At 45.5% G+C, this 19,036-nt stretch overlaps 1 protein-coding gene across 1 annotated transcript in view; it reads right to left on the bottom strand.

Annotated features, from left to right (window-relative positions):
• Positions 1-19,036, bottom strand: part of GALNT2 (polypeptide N-acetylgalactosaminyltransferase 2) — a 690,029-nt gene that overhangs the window by 149,997 nt on the left and 520,996 nt on the right. The window contains exon 11 of the mRNA XM_078649088.1: positions 12,118-12,244. Within this exon, the coding sequence (XP_078505214.1) occupies positions 12,118-12,244 (127 nt within the window). The remainder of the gene's footprint in view (positions 1-12,117; positions 12,245-19,036) is intronic.

Raw genomic sequence — 19,036 nt, 5'->3', positions numbered from 1 at the left:
GCTGTGTCACTGAGTTTTGCATGGGGCCTACATCCGGAGTACTCCTGCTCCTGGACATTTTGAAGCTCTCTATATCCAGTCAATGTGAATGAGCACATTATAAGGGAAGTGCTGGAAGACCCCTTGACAGAGTGAGTCGCCCCGAGACGGTGATATCATTGGGACCCCGGGCTTGAGGCTAACCTGGACTCACACTCAGTATCTACCAAAGATTGGTGGGGAGGCTCCTCATTGGCGAAGCCCAGGTAGAAGGCATTGGCATGTACCTAGCCCTGAAGCACAGCGGTGCACACGTGCTCTGACGACTTCTTCGCTGTCAATGACGACCCAGGGCAGGCACTCATTGTGACCCGGGCGGTGAGCTCTGGGCACCGTTCTTGAACCCTCCCTGCGGCCCTAACTTTGGGGAAACCAGACCGTAACCAACCTAAATTACACTTCGAACAGTGGAAAAGACCACTGAGCAAACCCCTGAAAGACAGCCTGGCAATCAGACGAACACTCCGACGATGAACGTTGACACACCTGTAGACTTTCACACCATGTTTGCAACGATACAATCGACACTGTCCAACATCGATGGGAAAATTGACCCCCTCACCTACCGGGTTGATCCTATGTCTGAGCGCCTTGACAGGCAGACAAAGAGAATAGACATGACAGAGCTCCGCATATCCGACTCAGAGGACGCACAGCGCCAAATGGAAACGATACAGGGAAAAATGGACAAGACTATGGTGGCACTGATGGCTAAGACTGAGGACCTGGAAGCGCGCTCATGTCGTAACAATCTACACTTTAAGGGGGAGGCGGAATCCACAAATACGGGCAACATGGAGAGCTACATTGAGAACCTGCTGACCACACTCCTCGGTAGAGACACTTTCTCTGAAGTGTTCATAGTGGAGAGGGCACACAGACCGCTTGCACCACAGCCTGCACCAGGAGCAAGGCCCCCGTCCCATAATAGCAACGCTACTAAACTATAGGAATCGAGACGCGGCGCTTCGTAATGCCCGAGAAGTGGGCCGCCTTAATCACGAAGGGATGGACATCTCCAGCTACCTGGACTTAACCTCACAAGTGCAGGAGGCACAGAAGAAATTTCTGGACGTAAAAAAGAAACTACATGAGCATAACATCCCCTATGCCATGCTCTATCCAGCTCGGCTGCGGATAACAGACGGAGGAAAGAGTAGGATTTTCAGCAAGCCTAAGGAGGTGTCGAAGTTTCTCCGAACGAAAACAACTCAACTTCCACACCGGAAATCTCCTAGAGGTACACAGGACGAACAGGGAGGCACCTCAGATGTTGAATAACTGGGATTCCCATCTGCGACACTTGCTACACAAGATGACAGCGCTGGGTGACGACTTCAGAGACGCTATTCCAGGACTCAGATAAGTATCGTGAGCGGTAAGCTGGGGTCCGACACTAATGTGAACACCAGAGACATTGATGCATGGTCACGGCGCAAAGACCTCTGATTCAAGGCTGGGACTTATATTCTACTGTTGGGCTTTACGCCCTGATTGTTCTTAAAGGTCATGACAGGCTATTTTGTTTTTATGCATTGGACAGGATGGACTCGACGGCCACTCAAGTGGCTAGACCACCCGAGGTACCAGCTGGCAGCTCTAGCCTCTGAGTGTATACCGCACTTCCTTGTTCTTAGTTCTGGGATTGGGAAGAGGGGGGGACACTGTTCTATGTTAATGGGGTCCGTCTTTGCCATGTTTGGGATGGTTATGTGGGAGGGAGGTGGTACAAAGGGAAAATCCAGTAAAATGGTCAGATCAGATAAGCCAAATGTTGCACACCATATAACCCACACATGCATTTTATGCTGCCTTGCAACTGTTACCATACGTATTGTAAATCGCTCATGGCGCTAAAGACGTGAGAAAGTTGACACTCTTGACCTGGAATGTGCGAGGGTTGAATAATCCTCAGAAGATCAGGAAAATGTTTGCATTCTTAGACACGCTGTAGATGTGGCTTGCCTTCAAGAAACTCACCCCACCCGTGACACTGAGGGCCGAGGAGGAGGCAGGTGGGCCATATACAGATTGGCATCTTCCTACCCATCTTATGGCGGGGAGTAATGTTTCTAGTCAAGCGCTGCATACCGTTCCAACTGCTTCACTCTCACTCGGATGCTCTGGGACAGTTTCTTTTTGTACAGGGAGACTTTGGGGGTACAATCATAACCATTCTTACAGCCTACGGACATAATGTTGATGACCCCTCCTTTTTTACAGACATATGGAACAGGTTACGCATGCTTCCCCCCTCTACAATAATCTGGGGAGGCGATTTTAACACCTGCTTAGAGCCATTGGCAGATAGGTCCACTGGGAACGATAGATATGGGAGGAACTCTGCTAAGACCCTCAGGGAAGGGATGGAGGCTTTTGCCATGCTGGATATATGGAGAACAAGACACCCACACCGCAGAGAAGGCACGTGTATATCTTCCACTCATAATACACCGGGACTCAGAAACAGTGATACGCGCAAACTATGGTACAGCAATAGCTAAATTGGAAGACCAAGTGACCAAGTGACCAAATGAACCAAATGGATCCGCCTGCCCTTATTACTAGCCGACAGAACTGCGTTGCAGAAAATGATAGTGCTACCACGGTTTTTATATCTATTCATGAATATACTGATTTGGCTCCCACAGGCGCTGTTCACCCGAATGCGCACTGCGCAGCATCGCATAACATGGGCGGGCAAGCACGCAAGGGTAGGTTGAAAGGAACTGACCAGGCCCTACATTCAGGGTGGCTTTGGTGCCCCCGACCTCCAACTCTACTATTATTGCGCACAGGCACAAAACCTACACTATTGGCTACAGCCACATGGCCACATACCGCACATTGCGGTGGAACATGAAAGTATGCACTCCACCCCTCTTCTCTCACTTATATCCTCCCCCAGACAATATGCTTCTAATTCAGAGATACACCCAGCGATCTGCACCTGCAGGGCCTGGCACACACTGGCGAAACAGGTGCACAAACTTCCGACATACGCACCAGCACTACCCTTCAGACATCCTCTGCAACTTACGGTGATGCAGGAACAGAAAAGGACACAGGATTACACGAGATGGGACTTTGCACTATGGGGGATGTTTTCCCAAACAAAGAATACATAGTACAGGATGACACAGCCTTGAGTGCACACCGCACTCCTTTAAACGTTTTCACATATCTGCGTCTGTGTATGGCAGTCAGAGCCTTATATCCCTCCTTGAGGGCTGAACCATCAACGCATAATGCGCTGCAGACACTCCTGACATCCAGCACGAGGCAATGCCTTGTGACTAAACTATATACCATGTCACAAACTGAACAGTTCCGAATACTGGACAGACCCCTAGCTAGATGGGAGGCAACATTGGGCACAAACCTCCTAAAGAAGACTGGGATTACGGGTTTATGCAACTACAGCTGCTTACATCTAACTGCAATTAGAAAATCATACACTAAGTTCCTACACCAGGTATACTACACGCCCAAACAATTGCATGCATACTGGCTAAAGACGTACGACTAATACCACAGATGCCAAACCCCCATCGCTGATTTCTTACACATGGCCTGGGTATGCATAAAACTACATCCATTTGGCAAGAGATCACTGACACTCTTACACATGCTGGGGGAGCATGTTCCGAATACTCCCCTCGTGAGAGCATGTTCCGAATATTCCCCTTGTGTGCCTCTTGGGTATCTATAAGATCAAACTGGTGAGTAGAAGAAAGTTCTTGGCGGTGGCACTCCTGCTGGCTAAGAGGAGAGTAACGATGAGATGGGGCAGTAAACAGATACTGAAGCACGCAGACTGGATCAGGGACATGTCTTATTGCAAAACACAATTAGACACGTATGCGGAAGATATACCTCAATCCTCTAGGCCGTGAGATTTCTGGGATCCACTGGTGCAATATCTTCTCTCCATGTAAAAAGAAGACAGTTTATAGTAGTGGACTGGCCAGTGGCGGTGGTGTGAGGTGAGGGACGAATGAACCTTTGAACCCTACAGTTGGGCGATGGCATGGCATGAACCATATACACATGAATGTACAAAATGTGGGTCCGAAGCTCCCTAATTATTTGTTTCATGATGCCACGGATGGGATGTTTTTAATGAGATGTGTGAATGGCTTGGCCTATAATTCACTGTCCCTAAGGCGGCAATGTGATATATATTTGTGTGTAATGATTGACGTAAGCAATAACACTGTAATTTTGTGTATATGAATATGTGCAATATGAGCTATTTGACTATTACAAATAAAAATAATTAAAAAAATAAAAAAGAAATTTGCAGGAGAAATATAAAATAAGTTTCTTTCCTGTACACTGTGGTTCTCCAGGATTGATACCTTTTATAGATTTACATGCTTGAATCTTCCCCCTCGTCATGGTGGGACTCCCACTATGACGACGGGGAAGATTCAACCATTTGAATCTATATAACATATAATACTGGAGCAACATGATTTACTGGTTGTGAAGCTTAATCAATCTCAATCAAATTAATACCACTGCATCCAAAGTATAAAATATGAGACTTTGGGGCCCAGAAGAATATTAGAACCCATAGTTGTGAAGATTGAGGAGTGATGCTCCCAACCAACCAAGCGGTCCAGAGTATTCCAACAAACTGACTTTTGAGTGGAACTTGGATTCTGAACCGTTAATCACAGTCTGAGCCGGGCTCACTGACTGTTTTTGCACCTCGACACGCACAGCGGTGAGTTTTTGGAAAACACACCCCTTTTGGACGTGTGGCCTTGACCAAAATTAGCATGGTACCCAGATTATTATATAATTTCACAAACCTCCTGGTTATTCCCCCTCGTTCATTCTCTAGGGAATTAGATTCATTACTTATCTCTTTGATTTGGGGCACGGTTCATCGCAGAGTGGCATTATCCCACTGATCGCAGAGGATTAGGGGCTCCATCCTTCGAGGCACATTATTTAGCAGCACAGCTGCAGTGGCTCTCATAAGGAGAACCTATGTCAGAGACAGGGCAAGGACCGCTACCAGCAATCCGTCGCCTCTTGTTGCCTGGCACTAAACTCACATGAACATACGCACCTCAGGTAACAATAGCCCAAACATGTATGCAGAGAATACACCGTATGTCGGTAGGGAAACCCCTCTACTCTCCACTACTCCCGTTAATAGGACTGCCTAGGAACGAGACATACTACACAGCCCGGACCCTACAGGTATGGACAGGTCATGCATTAACTGAGATGGAATCCTTATTTCAAGATGGACAATTAAGCCCATACAACTGATTAAAGGAGGAGTATGACGTCCCCCCAGGGCAATTCCTACTACAAAGACAATTGCTAGCTATCGCCCTTTCTGGAATTTACCATTTCTAGGGTAAAATCAGTTTTGCAGTGAATATGCATAAACAGAAGTTGGAAATGGTGTGAGAGCTTTCTAAGAGGTGCCCGGGATCTAGTGTGGTCTTATGTATGTCTGATAAAAAGTTGTAGGGGCATTAATACATTCAAAGCCATGTAATATTCCGAGAATTCCCCCCCCCCCCCTAGCATTTTCTCCATTAGGAATCACCTCTTCTCTGTTTCCCTGACTTTACTATTACATTATTACATGCAGGTGGGTGGCGTGATGATATCCAAAGAGGTCAGGTTAGAATAGACCTACTCCGCCCACATTCATTCCGAGCCTTAACCGTCTTGTTAATTCTAGCCACCCCACCCACCCATCTAAACCTAAAAAGGCACTGTTGCAGAGGCTTGAGTTCACCAACTGGAATATGCAATGAAAGAAACTGTATCAGATAGCACAAACATGGAGATGCATTCATGTTTTTTTTTTTACATTAAAGTGACTGACTAATGAGATAAATTGAGTCTAGCACTTGGGTCGGTAAGACGCAGCTTGAGACTTCAATGAGGGCCAATTCGCACAATACCACCCCTGCCCTCATCAATAATAATGTCAGTCTGACCGCCCTCTGATATGTAATAAAATAGTGTGCGCATTGAAATAGTGCCAAAGCTTCTGCTTGCTTCTGCAGTATGGGGATTTTCAATATCTGATCTGTGAGCCCAAAACCCCTTCACACACTGTTACTATTTGCATAACCTCAGGGTTATAAGACTCAGGCTCTGAGACGGGAGAAAGATATCTGCAAAAATGATGCTTTGCTTACTTCTAACTGCAGTTTCTTGTCCTTCGTCTACTCCCCATGTGCCAGACTGGAGCCTGAAGCTTTTCTTAAGCTGTGCTTCCTCATGCCACGAAGTGGCACTGTGCAGCTCTGTATCCTGTGGAGTTGATGAGCAGAGCGACCACGAAGCGCCACCCTTGAGTGTTGATGCCAGTTTCTTTCATTCCTCACCTTCTGACATGGGTCTGGAGTTCTGCTCCCAATTTTGTTGGTCTTCCGTCAACTTCTACATCGAATTTAAGTGTGCTAGGTAATGATAGCCCTACTTAAATGAATTGTTTCAAACCGTGCTTCTTTGGGCCCCAGGAGTCGAGAGGCTCTCCATCTGGAGTACCACCCACGGGTTTGCACTTGGTGACAGTTGGACCCTCCGAGTCTGGTATAACACTTCTAGTGCCACAGTGTACGCCAGTTCCTGGCACTTCTACGCCAGTACCGAAGCCATCAACATCGGACGAGGAGCTTCCCATGGTACTGTCGGACTCTGAGATGTTGCGTGTCTGACCTCAACTCAGTCCAGTGGACGGACCATCAGCAGCAGTGTTGCCATTTGGCACATGCCCAGCTGCAGCCCACTGGGATACCCGGCAATGTACAGTCATCCCTCATGGACATCCAGTTCGATGGGACTTGCCTAGAGTGATTCAAAGAGAGCATGGCCATTGCATACTCCTTGGCATACCTGCCCCAGCTCGTCAGCTGCATCAACTGTGCTGCTCCTTTAAGAGTTTCAGAACAGGTGCCCAATGCTGCCAGCCAGTACAATTCCAGCATGGTGCCCAACAGTTTCACAGCCCACCACATATGTGGCCTCTGTCAAAGGCCACCCAGCCCACTACCCTCTCTCTAGCCCCACCTACAACACCCCTTACCATGCCCCTAGTGTAGGCAGGATCTGATTATTCTTGCAGGGTTGGCAGGCCGTAATATCAGACGTGTGGACCCTGCAAATTGTTCGGGAGGGCTATGCCTTCCCCTTCGTTTCTGCATTGCTGCACCTAACACCGTCTCCCCAACGACTGACAAGAGTACCATCTTTCAATTTGGCAGCAGGAAGTGCAAGCCCTTTTGTCCAATGGGGCTATCGAGAAGGTGCCTGTGCCAGAAGTAGAAAGGACGAATGATGGACTGTTGGAAGTGGGGGTACTTATCCCTCACCGCCGCCACCAAATCGTTTCAACGTTAGGCTAAGTAAGGATACCGTTTGAGATAGCCCTGCTCACCCCCTTAGTAGCTTGGCACAAGCAGCCAGGCTTATCTCCAAGGCGCGAGTGTACAATATGTGCAACCACACTCACAGCAACCCCATGATGTCACCACAAATAGACTCCACACGAGTTTTTCTAAAATTAGTATAATCTTTATATAAAAAGATATTCGATATGACCACACGATACAAACTCAACATATAAGATTGGGTAGTATTCCCTGCGGTGGGTTGGTATGTTCTAATCCCAACCACCGCTTCTAACCAACAGTAAAGCTCACTTCTAACCGTTTCCAAAAGGTTAGGCAAGTCGTATTGCTAGAATCACACACATTGCAAAAGAAAAGAAATACTGCAATGTGTAACAATATTCTCTTGCGTACTGTGCAACAGAGAAACAATGCCATACGTAGTGCCACATTCATGCACTTTGCAATAGAAGGAATAACGCAATGCGCATCACAACCAGCATGCCCTTTACCTGGAAGAAACAAAGCAATGCATCACGCTCCAATCATGTACTGTGCAAGGAATAAATAATGCACTGTGCCACGTTATAATCAGATACTGTGCCATAAAGAAATAATGCAATGCACCACGTTACTTTCATGTACTCTGCAAGGGGAAAATAACGCAGCGCGTAGAGCCCCAAGCATGTAGTTTGTCAGGCACAAATGAGGTCAGGTGTCAGACGACAGTTCGATAGTTCGTTAGCAGCAATAATGCAAAGTGTAATACAACACTTTAGATGCTCCGTTAACAGTGCCTCCAATATGGATCAATGATGACACAAAAGTACTGCTTCCCACTCTGGCCCCAGTACTGCCCCTCCTTGGGCCAGCACAGGCTGAGATCCGAGTCGAAGCAACAGGCTCGCGCAGCTGACTGAAGCAAGAGGCCGAAAGAGTGTCTCTCCGGGCCCACACCCCACCCCAGGTGGTGATCCCCGTTACCTGGAGAGGGGGGGTGGGGGGGCGGCGACCCCACTCTCCTCTCCTCCTTCAGTGACTTGGGTCTTAATCCAGAACTCCGTCAATGGGTGCGGCGAGCTTGGGCCGGCATCTCAGCCCCTCCGGGCTTGTTTCACTTTGAGGGCCCAAGGACCTGGCCCTCCTTCCTCCGGTCTCAGGAAACACCGAGACCCGCCCTCAGCACTGTGGAGACTTACTTCGAATTCGGAGCACACACGACCCAGGCACTCCTCACCAGCACCTCAGGTTGCACGTCGACATGCACTCTGCTCATCTGAGACTCGCCTCTTCTCTGGTGCACACAACAACCAGGCGCTCCTCAACAATGCCCTGGCCTGCACCACAACATGCACTCTGCGCGTCCGAGTCTCACCTTGTCTCCCCGTGCACACAACGACTAGGCGCTCCTCACCAACGCCTTGGCATGCCCACGATCACAAGGCACAACTTCTGAGGGTCTCAAGCTGCAAAAGCACGCGCACACCGCGCTGCTTGTGACTTCTCCAGAAACTTTTATTTTCCTGTATTTCCAAACAGGGAGCCAGCTCACCTCTGGCCCTTGGGGTTACAAGACACAGCACAAAGCACAGTCTTCTTCAAGCTGAGGGACCCAGAGCCTCCAAGCACAGTCCCAACAACCTCTCTCTTGGTTAGAACACCAAACTGCAGACCAGCCCAAGATCACGAAGCAGGGATTGGTCTTCCACAGCAGTCTCTTCAGTTGCTCCTTCTTTAGCAGAGGTTCCTCTTGACTACAGAATGGGTCCAAGCCTTTTCAGTCTCAATCCATTTCTGTTTCATTGCCCGGTTCAGGGCTTTCAGCTCTCAAAGTTATACCCCTTAATGTCTTTGAAGTTCATTTGTGCTCAGGGGTCCCTGACCCCTCCCTAAATCAGTTCTGGGTGTCTCCCTCCCAGTGTCACCTCTCTCCCTTTGATACTGGGTGTCTGGATCCTTAATCACTCAGCAGGAGATGGGTCAATTGGTTTATAGCACCAGCCCAGGCCTTTTCACCTCCCGGGCTTCTCCTCCCCCTACTCTCCAGATGCAGGGCAGCCTGGTGCCATCTCAACCCCTCCCTGGGTCAAGACCTCTCCCAGCTCCTCTCACCTTTCAGATCCGGACAAACAATCCACATTTCAGCAGAGACACACAGAAATGCCTAAAGCACAAAACTCAGCTACTTTCTAAAAGAGTGGTTTCTGAACACACAAGGTCAAAACCACCTTCACAAAAAGATGTGTTATGACACTGAGTTCATACATACTAAACTTCACCTCTCCAATACAAACCTACAGGAGACTAGGCTAACAAACACAACACCCAGCCCCCCCCATTCTGTCCTATGGGCAGGATGGCCTTTCAGCAGAGAAAAACGAAATTGAGTGTTTTTCACTGTCAGGACATAATACACACCTTAGTATATGTCCTGCCTTTTACCTACACTGCACCCTACCCAGGGCTTACCCGGGACCTACCACAGGGGTGCCCGATGTGTATGTAAAATGAGGTAGAGAAAGAGATGAGGGTCATACACAAGTAGAGAATAAGGTAGACAGTGGTGCGATGGAAAAGAAGGAGGTAAAGAGATGTGTAGAGTGGTTGAGAGGGAGTTAAAGAAATTGTAAACTTGTAATGGAGTTTCAGTGAGAGAAAGCAAGAAGTAAATCGAGAAATTGAGGAGGTAATGATGGACTGAAAATAAGGCTGAGAAAGACAGCAAGAAACGAGTAAAAAAGTGAGAGAGGTGAATTAAGCCGGACAGAGATAGAAAAAATGAGAGGTGAGCAAATGAACTGTAAGGTAAACAGTAATTATGTAGTGAAATAGAGGTAATCTAGTGAGAAGCAAGTAAGATATAAGGTAGAGAAAAATAAAAAAACAAAGGTGAAGTAGACAGGGGCGAAACACAGACAGAGGGAGGCGAGGCAGAGAGATGGAGAGGGGAATGGGTAAATCAAGATCTGAGGTAGAGAGATGAAATGATTGAACAGAGTCAGGGACTTGAGTTCGAAAGCAAGTGGTTGAGTGAAGAGAGAAAGGTGAGGTAGAGAGAGAGAGGGGTTAGAGATGCAGAAGTAGTAACAGGGTGACAGAGAAAGAGGTAGGGACGGGAGAGAAAGGTAGCAACGTTGACTTGAAAGAAATGCAAGGTAGATAGAGGCAGCTGAGATGACAAGTTAATTAGAAGACAGTCGACTAAAAAGTAAATAGAGGTAAGAGGAATGTAATCAGGTACAGAGGGAGAGTCAGGAGAAGAGATGAAAAGGTAAACAAAGGAAGAGGCTAGTGAGCTGGGGGTAGCTGGAGAGAAAGTTTTAAAGGTAAACAGAGAAAGATAGAAAAAATAGTTAACAAATTCTTCAGACTGTGGGGTCTCTGGACAATTGCCCACTTTGCCCATGTCTTAGTTGTCCAGTTAGTGCTGCTGCTTCCACACACTGTATTATTGTTACATACTGACCATGATTCAAAGCCCTCAACATGTTCCCTTGTGGCTATGGAAGACTAGTTTTCATTCAAGACCCAATAATGTAGTTACTAAAAATCAGTCTGACAAGTGAAAAACGCCATTCATCTAACAAAGGTATTTGCATTGAACGTTTAGGCTGGGACATCATAGCCACTTTCAAAGATGCATCGGTGGCACATGATCGGAAGAGTGTGCAATACCAAGAGCTCCTCTTCCCATAGCTACAAAATCCTTTCCAGAGCAGCGCTTGGTGTAACTGCTGAATAGCAGGAGTCACTAACGCGATTGAAAGAAGGGAGGAAGAGCATGATTAAAGAGGAATAAAATATTAAATAAAACCACACAGCATCTACTGCAGTTAATAAGGAGCCACAAGAAGTGAACATAGAGGGGAATTACGTGAAAACTGGTTTCAAACTCCAATGGAATGCTAACAAAGGAACATTCTGAAGGCCTTAATGTTGATGCCAGCCTGAGCAACGAAAATTAGGCTTGCGTAGGCCTAAGATTTTAGTAACAATGTCCAGGCGCACTAGATTGCACCACATGCTCGTTTCCCTTATTCGACAGTATATAAAAACAATGTGCAAAGTTTTAGCCATTGACAATGTTTTTAAAGTTCCTGATTTTTGCTCTTCGAAATGGTGGAAAGTTTCCTAGTTTATCAATGCAAGTTTTTTTTTTTTTGCATTACATCATTTTTACAAATGAGAGATCATTGTAACTCTAGTCGAACCCAGACCAACAGAAACATGTATGCAGAATTGAATCCATGTAAGATTACATTTTGCTGCGCTTTTCTACGCCAAATGGCAGTGCGCAGGAAAATAAACCTGATAAATATATCTTAGGCAGAATGCTAGGGCTAAATAAGATACATGACAAACGGTCGCAAATGTCACATTTCTAGCAAAATGGCACAGCTATAAAACTTCCCAAATCTTTCCACAGATCCTGAAAAGGAAGCAAAAACACGCACACATACTGGTCTAAAGCAGACATTCAATAATGATGCCCTTTTTAAGAAAACGTTCTCTGCCTGCTATACAAAATGCACAGGTCAAGGGAGATCAGGGTAGTCTTCATCTTAACGAATGTATTCATTTTAACAGTACCGCATTGTAGTCCGATGGCCACTAATGAAGGCAAAGTTATAAAAAATGCATTCACAGGAAGTTCTGCCATGTTCTTTTTTCTAAGCTGCTAATTACTTCCAAAAGAGATGCTTACCTAGCAAATACTGTCCCGCTGCCTCCTGGGAATGTGTAAGGATGCTGCTTGCGGAAGACGTGGCCGACCCTGCTGCACGGGATGATTTCGAGGCTTCCGCCACATTGCCAGACACGGAAGGAAATTTCTGTAAGGAAACCACATGCATGGGTGAGTATGAAAACTGCGTTAAACTAAACTTGGTGTAGCAAGCTCAATTTTGGCTCATGAGATGAGCTCTAAATTTCCCAATCCGATGAGTGAAAGTATAGTAAGGAAAGTCTTTCTGTGGGGGAATAACAGGGAGGTGCGGTGATAAAAAACCGAACTCAAAGTATATATTCTTTTTCCCATGCTCAGCCTGTCCAAGTCACATCATTATATGTCCTAGACAGTTTTACAATCCATGCTGCCCTCCTATAGGAAAACAAAATATATCATCCCACACGAATCACTAAAACACACGGGACGAAAACACAAAAACACCTATTTTCCTTTGGTTGGAAACGTTGAGTTTTTTCATTAAGTTAGGCGTCTTATATTACAGAAGAGCTTCAAGGGTTTTAACACTTCAGCCTTGTGGTTATTTCACAGTGGAAATCAAGTAGTTGGTGATCCCTTTAGCAGCGATTTGTTAAAGAGTAGGAGTCTGCCTTCATAAAATACAAGTGTACCATACATCAGATTACACACAAAAAACATGTAGTCATTCAAGCATATCATATTACTGCAGAGGAAAAGCTATGCAATTAATCATTTTATGAAAATAAATGTAAACAGACTAAGCTGTTCACACAAAATGACAGTCAAAAGGCTTCATTGGTTAGCAACCAATAGCTATATCCCTGGGACTCGGATAAAGTCCTCCAAATATGGGGAAAACAAAGCCCCTGACAGGTGAAGGAAATTTCTAGTATTAGTCAGAGATATTGGTAGTGCCATTTCAAATTTGAGGGCTTAGTCTTTGTTGCTCTGAAGGGTTAATTGCGGCACGTTACGTTTCAGTGAGTTGGGTTGTAACAGCCCTTTCCAGAGGACTACGGGGCAAGCAAGAGCTACTAGGACCAACTGTGGTTGTTGAGGCATTTTACTCTTGATGTCCAGAGACTAGGCATACTATGGGCTCTGACCAACTGGGCCATGTACCCCTTCAGCACTTGACTCTCAATGGTAATGCGAGTCATGCAGTCCAAGACTTCTGAAGGAGGATGTAGGTGTGGGGTGAACACAAGCTCATAACGCAAAATGCACCCGGCAACGCTCCACAAATGATTGTCCAAGACAAATACTTGCTTTTATGTCAAAAAGAGTATTTATCTACAAACACAAAGTACAATATGGCACATCACAAATAATACACACAGCCTTCGGCACACTAGTGTTACCATGGTCAGCTCTTGACTCACACTTCTCGATCTAAGGACCTATTCCCCATTTATATGAGGCGACATCCCTCCACTAATGAGTTCAAGTCTTAGTCCTCATTAGAAGAGACCAAAATAGACCTGAATGACGGCTGCAACTGTCCTTGTTTCCACAACTCTGGCCATCTCGGTTTTACTTTCTTAGCAGAGTGACCTCTAAACAGTACAACCAAGGTCGTCTCTGCATTTTACAACTTTACACGTGATAGCAGTGGTTAGACTAAATGCACATCCTAGACATATAGGCTGAGTACAACCGTACAAGTTTTACTCAGTAGCTCAATTTGTATGGTAAAGGATGCTACAAAAAAAAGCACCATTGGTACAGACTAGATGCACAGAGACTGAGTAAAAAACACACATTCAATTGAGACTTATGAAGGACTCAGAGCACACCTTCAAGTGAAGTCCTAGGAGTACTTACCAGAATTATCAATATATTGAGTTAGAAAGCATATACAATATGTAGCCTTAGTGCACAGGCTTAGTAAATTCATGTACACAGGATGTAAGAATATGATCAGAACCAACAGTAGGATAACAATCAGACCATCGTTGTTGAGTTGGGCAGAAGCTTACGTTCATGAAGATGTAAAGTTAAACACTTCTTGTGCATTGATCACAACAGCCAATATGTATTTCGTAGAAGACAACTTTTTCAAGGCTGTGAACTGTACATAAATGATGACACAAGGCACCATAATAATAGCATCATAATATAAACTGATGACGCAAAAGTGGTAATCACTAAAGAGTACAGAGCAATGGGAGAAAAAAGATTGAGTGTCACTTAATGTTGACCTGTGAAGACCACTGTGTAGAGAAGAACCACCTGGGGAAAAAAACAGTAAGAGAGAGAGACTGCTCAAGAAAGCAAGTCCTGTAGTTCATTAGTAATGGAAGCTATCAGCAATGCAAGGAAGAGTGCGCCCAAGAGAAGTTCCACCAAATATATCATATATTTAAACACCACTAGTTAAAGTGTGAAAAGCAAACATCACTTCAGATGGTACCTTGATTGAGCTTTCTTAGAAGTATTAGGCAAACAGCACCTGGTGTTACTTTGGCCTAACGAAGCATAGCCTCCACCCTCATGTTGTGGTTAAAAAACGGACTATCGCCTACCTCCTGTCAATCACCAAGGGTGCATAGAGAGCAAATGAACAGTTCAGTTTAAAAGTGAGGACCCTGAAGTGAGGTCATGTAGCAGTAATACACACTCAGCTGCCCCAGACCATCGTGGCTGGGAGAACTTGATTGTGTTGCTATTTAAGACATTCAAAACACTGATACTTTTCCATATTTTGAAATAGCAATGACAATAACTCTATGAGAGCTGGGTCACTGTGATACAGATTTTACACAACTTTCACCAACAAAAGCATTTTTTTAAAATCTCTACAAGCTTGAGAATCGAGACTGGTAGGCAAAGCGACCAATTAACTGAACGGAGGTACATGTTTCACCTTGATTTGAGTGGCATAAAGTTCTTACAAACATCTTGGGCAGTGTAATAAGTTAAAAAGAACCATGACGCTTAGTACTTTGACACTTTTATTTCTCCAGACATAAGGGGTAGTTTTAAAGACAAATCTCACGTCAACATCTTCCTGAACAAGCATTGGCATAGCCAATAGGTCTCACCTTTGGGACCTTAGAATTGTTTAGCCATGCAACAGTTGATGTTGTTGCACCAAGGATAATGTGCTGCATAACTAAATAATTATAAGGTCCCAAAGGCCTATTGGCTATGCCAATGCTTGTTATTTGGTTGTGTATACTTTGATGGTTATTTTAACCGAATAAAGTTATCATTAAACTGAAAAAAAACTACATAAATACGCACATATAGAAAAATACAGAATAATCAAGTTTGCAAAAAGACACCGTGGCATTAAAATTTGTTATGAGCATTTGTATAATTCCTTCTGCCATTATTATGGCAAACCAGTACTTTATTGATAGAAGGACTCTTAGTTCTGAAAATCCCATTGATCGGTTGGGTATAGTTAGTTCACATGCGTTTAGTGTTAGCTTTGTACTGGTTTCTATTGCTTAATGGTAAAGTAAAATTAGTGTGATCCTGAAAGAGATCGTTGTAGTGATTTGGTTGTAGGAATAAATCGATATACCTTAGGGCTCAGAATTTTTTTTTATTGCTCCGATTGGTCGGCAACTCAGATTATTTCATAAACATCATCAGTAACCAAATGATGAATGGTTCAAATGAGTATGTATGTTGGAAATAATGTTAAGCTGGCAGCGTTTTGTCCTTCATTTTCCTACCTGCTCTGACTTCTGGAAGGGCAATGATGCACATTTTACAAAGCTGCAGACAAAGCACTTTAAAAATAACAAAGAACTATGATTCAGGAATGAAAGACCCCATCAGTAGGGCTTTCTCCACCCCACTGATGCTACAGTCTAAACACTGCCTCCATTCATTATCACACAATACCGAATGACGGTGCAGTAATCGTATGTCTTGATGCAGGGTGCACACCCCCTCTTATGGAACAGGCCAAAGACACTTTAATTACTTAGACGTATGTCTGCATCACAAAGCTGAGGTCATGAGCAACCGTCTCCAAGGTTTACGGTTACCTTCTTGGTAGAAAGTACACCCTCCAAGGAGACGAGTCCTTGCAAGAACAAGCAGAGCATGAAAGCATAGAGAACACTACACTGCATGCATTCATTTTAAAACCAGAGAGGCACTTCGAAACGAAACAGTGCACATAACAAGTGTACCTGTGGTCGCTACTGCCTACAGTCAGAAATGTTTCTGGCAGTGAGAAAACTATTTTATGGAGCGGCCACTGAATAAAGGTGCTCGTGTAGTTGTCGATAGACAATGGGTTCTTGGCTAATAAAAGCAACGACAGGCCCCCAAAAATGTTTTAGTTATTATAAAAAAAAAAAGTCTCTAAAATGTGGTTAATTAAACATTGTCACGGGGTTTTGGTTTTATGTATCACTTACACAATAATCTACCTGCCAGTTATTTTTCTTCTTTAAAAAGTTTACTTTTCAGCTTTCAGAAGAATTACTTTGCAAATGCTTTTCTAATGAAAAACGCACTGGTATCTAGTTTCTCACTAGTGGTACTTCGTACCATGAATAAATCCCTACAACAAAAATTATGTAAAAGATTAAAATCTTCAATCGCACCGCACTCTTATGAAACGTTCCTGATTTCTTTTTTTTAAAATATCTTTTTATTGATTTTATTAACAGAAACACACAATCGGCAATTCACATGTAATGGGAAATAAGGTATGATTGAATATGACATTTCATTTAGGATACAAAGCGATTGCGGGAAACAGCACCTATTTCAGAATGATTACTCAGGGAGAGAAGGATTCGTTGTCAGGGAGGGCAGTAGGTGCAACACCGATATCTCCCCTGTATGCGTTCCACTTGGCCCAAACTCTGGACCATTTTTGGGGGAATCCTCTTGCCACATAGACAGTTTTTTCTCGAAACATGTACCAATCAAGATTTGGCTTCCACGCTGTAACAGTAGGGCGTGTTAGCCCTCCCCATGATTGAGCTATGTCTCTTTTAGCAACGGCGGCACCCAGTGTGACCCACAACCTTTCCGCCCCTACCAAGTCAGTGGGCTCCCACACATTGAGTAAACATCTCTTAGCCTCTGTTTTCCTCACGCCCCATACAGACCAGCTGTGGTCCAGTGATCCCGTGGAGAATTTTCAATTGTATCAGACGAAGACGTGAAGAGATCGCAACCTCCCTGGGGGAGAACACCACTTCTCTCCATTCTCGTTGTCTAGTAAGATGCCATCCGTCTCCCACGACTCACGCAATTTAACCAGGGGATCTGGTGTGCTGTTGACAAGTTTTTTGTAGGTTAATGAGTCGGGAGTCCCTATTAATGGCGGTGGTTAGTGCATGTTGGATCTGTAGGTAGCAAAAGAATTCAGAGTCTGAGAGTTTGTACTGTTTCAGTGGACTAAAACTAAGCATGTTACCCTTCACCCAGAGGTCGCCCACCCAAGAGATACCAATGAGGTCCCACTTATCGAACCCTTTGGAGAAGTGGAGACTACCCAGTTGATCTGAATCCCACAGGGGGGTTGCAAGCGTCAGCCTACGGTCCCACCCTAAACTTTTGTTGACTGCATGCCATACTTGGCCCGAGTGGGAGGTGGGCCCAGTCAGGAGAAGTTTCTTAGGATTAGCATAGAGGGCTCTGTTGTACGTCCCGCCTGGCTGCAGCCATCTGCCCATGGCATATCCCGGGTCTCTCGGAGCCCGGTACATACCCTGATGGCAGCAAGATGAGCTGCCCAGTAATATTTCTTTATGTCAGGGAGGCTAATGCCGACGTCATACGAATTGAGGGTTAGTTTGCAAAGCGCTATTCCTGGTCTCCCATCCCATAGCAACTGTCTCTGTAGATCTTCGATCTCTTTCAAATATTGCGCTGGAACTGGGACGGGATAGTTCCTTAGGGCATAAAGGAAGCGGGCAGGAACATCATCTTAAAGAGAGCGACTCATCCGAGCAGCGAGAGGGAGCACCCTCCAGTTGGCAACATCACGTCGCAGGCGCTGTAGGGGCGGGAGCAAATTTCTCTCATAGCAGAGCCTGGGGTCAGCTGTGACAAAAATCCACAAGTATCGGAAACCATCAGACACCACCTGTATCGGACAATCCCTGGGGAGAGATGGAGTCCCACCAGACAGGATGTAAGGGAGAGATTTCTTCCAGTTGATAGAGTAGCCCGAGAATCTACCGCAGGATGTGAAGATGTCCAAAACACATCTGAGGGACTTCTTAGGGGGAGGCCAAGTAGAGGAGAATGTCATCTGCGTAGAGCGAGATGCGGTCCTTCCATTCTGCCGACCACTGCAGACCACGTATGGCCAGGCAGCCAAGGACAGGGCGAAGAGCAGGGGTGACAGCGGGCACCCCTGCCTAGTACCTCGACTGAGAGCAAAGGGCTCGGACAGTTTGTTGTTGACCACCACCTGCGCAAGAGGAGCAGAATAGAGAAGTCTGACCCATGATATAAAGTGCGGGCCAAATCCCAATTTGAAAAGTACTGCAAAGAGGAAGGACCATTCAATAGTATCAAATGCCATGAAGGCATCCAAAGACAGGATTACAGCATCTTCGTGAACCGTTTTGGCCCGCTCTATCACCCCATGAACTCGTCTCAGATTTAGAGCAGTGTTGCGATGGAGCATAAAGCCTGATTGATCTGGGTGTACTAGGGCACCAATCACTCACGATAGGCGGGTGCCCAGAAGTTTGGCGAGTATTTTTGGTTCTGCATTAATCAGGGAAATGGGTCGATAAGAGGCACATCTGTCTCTCGGTTTTCCTTCCTTGGGGATGACCACTATCGAAGCCAGCTGGTGGTCAGGTGGTAGCTCCCCCGTTTTCCTACTCTCCTCGAACATGGCCCGCAGGTGTGGGGCCAGTTTGTCTGGACGCAATTTATAGAGCTCAATGGGCAATCCATTAGGCCCCATCGCTTTACCCGG

Source organism: Lissotriton helveticus, chromosome 6, assembly GCF_964261635.1.
Source record: "Lissotriton helveticus chromosome 6, aLisHel1.1, whole genome shotgun sequence".
Classification (NCBI taxonomy): domain Eukaryota; kingdom Metazoa; phylum Chordata; class Amphibia; order Caudata; family Salamandridae; genus Lissotriton; species Lissotriton helveticus.
Note: the sequence above shows the minus strand (reverse complement) of the source record. Positions and strands in the feature narration are given on the sequence as shown.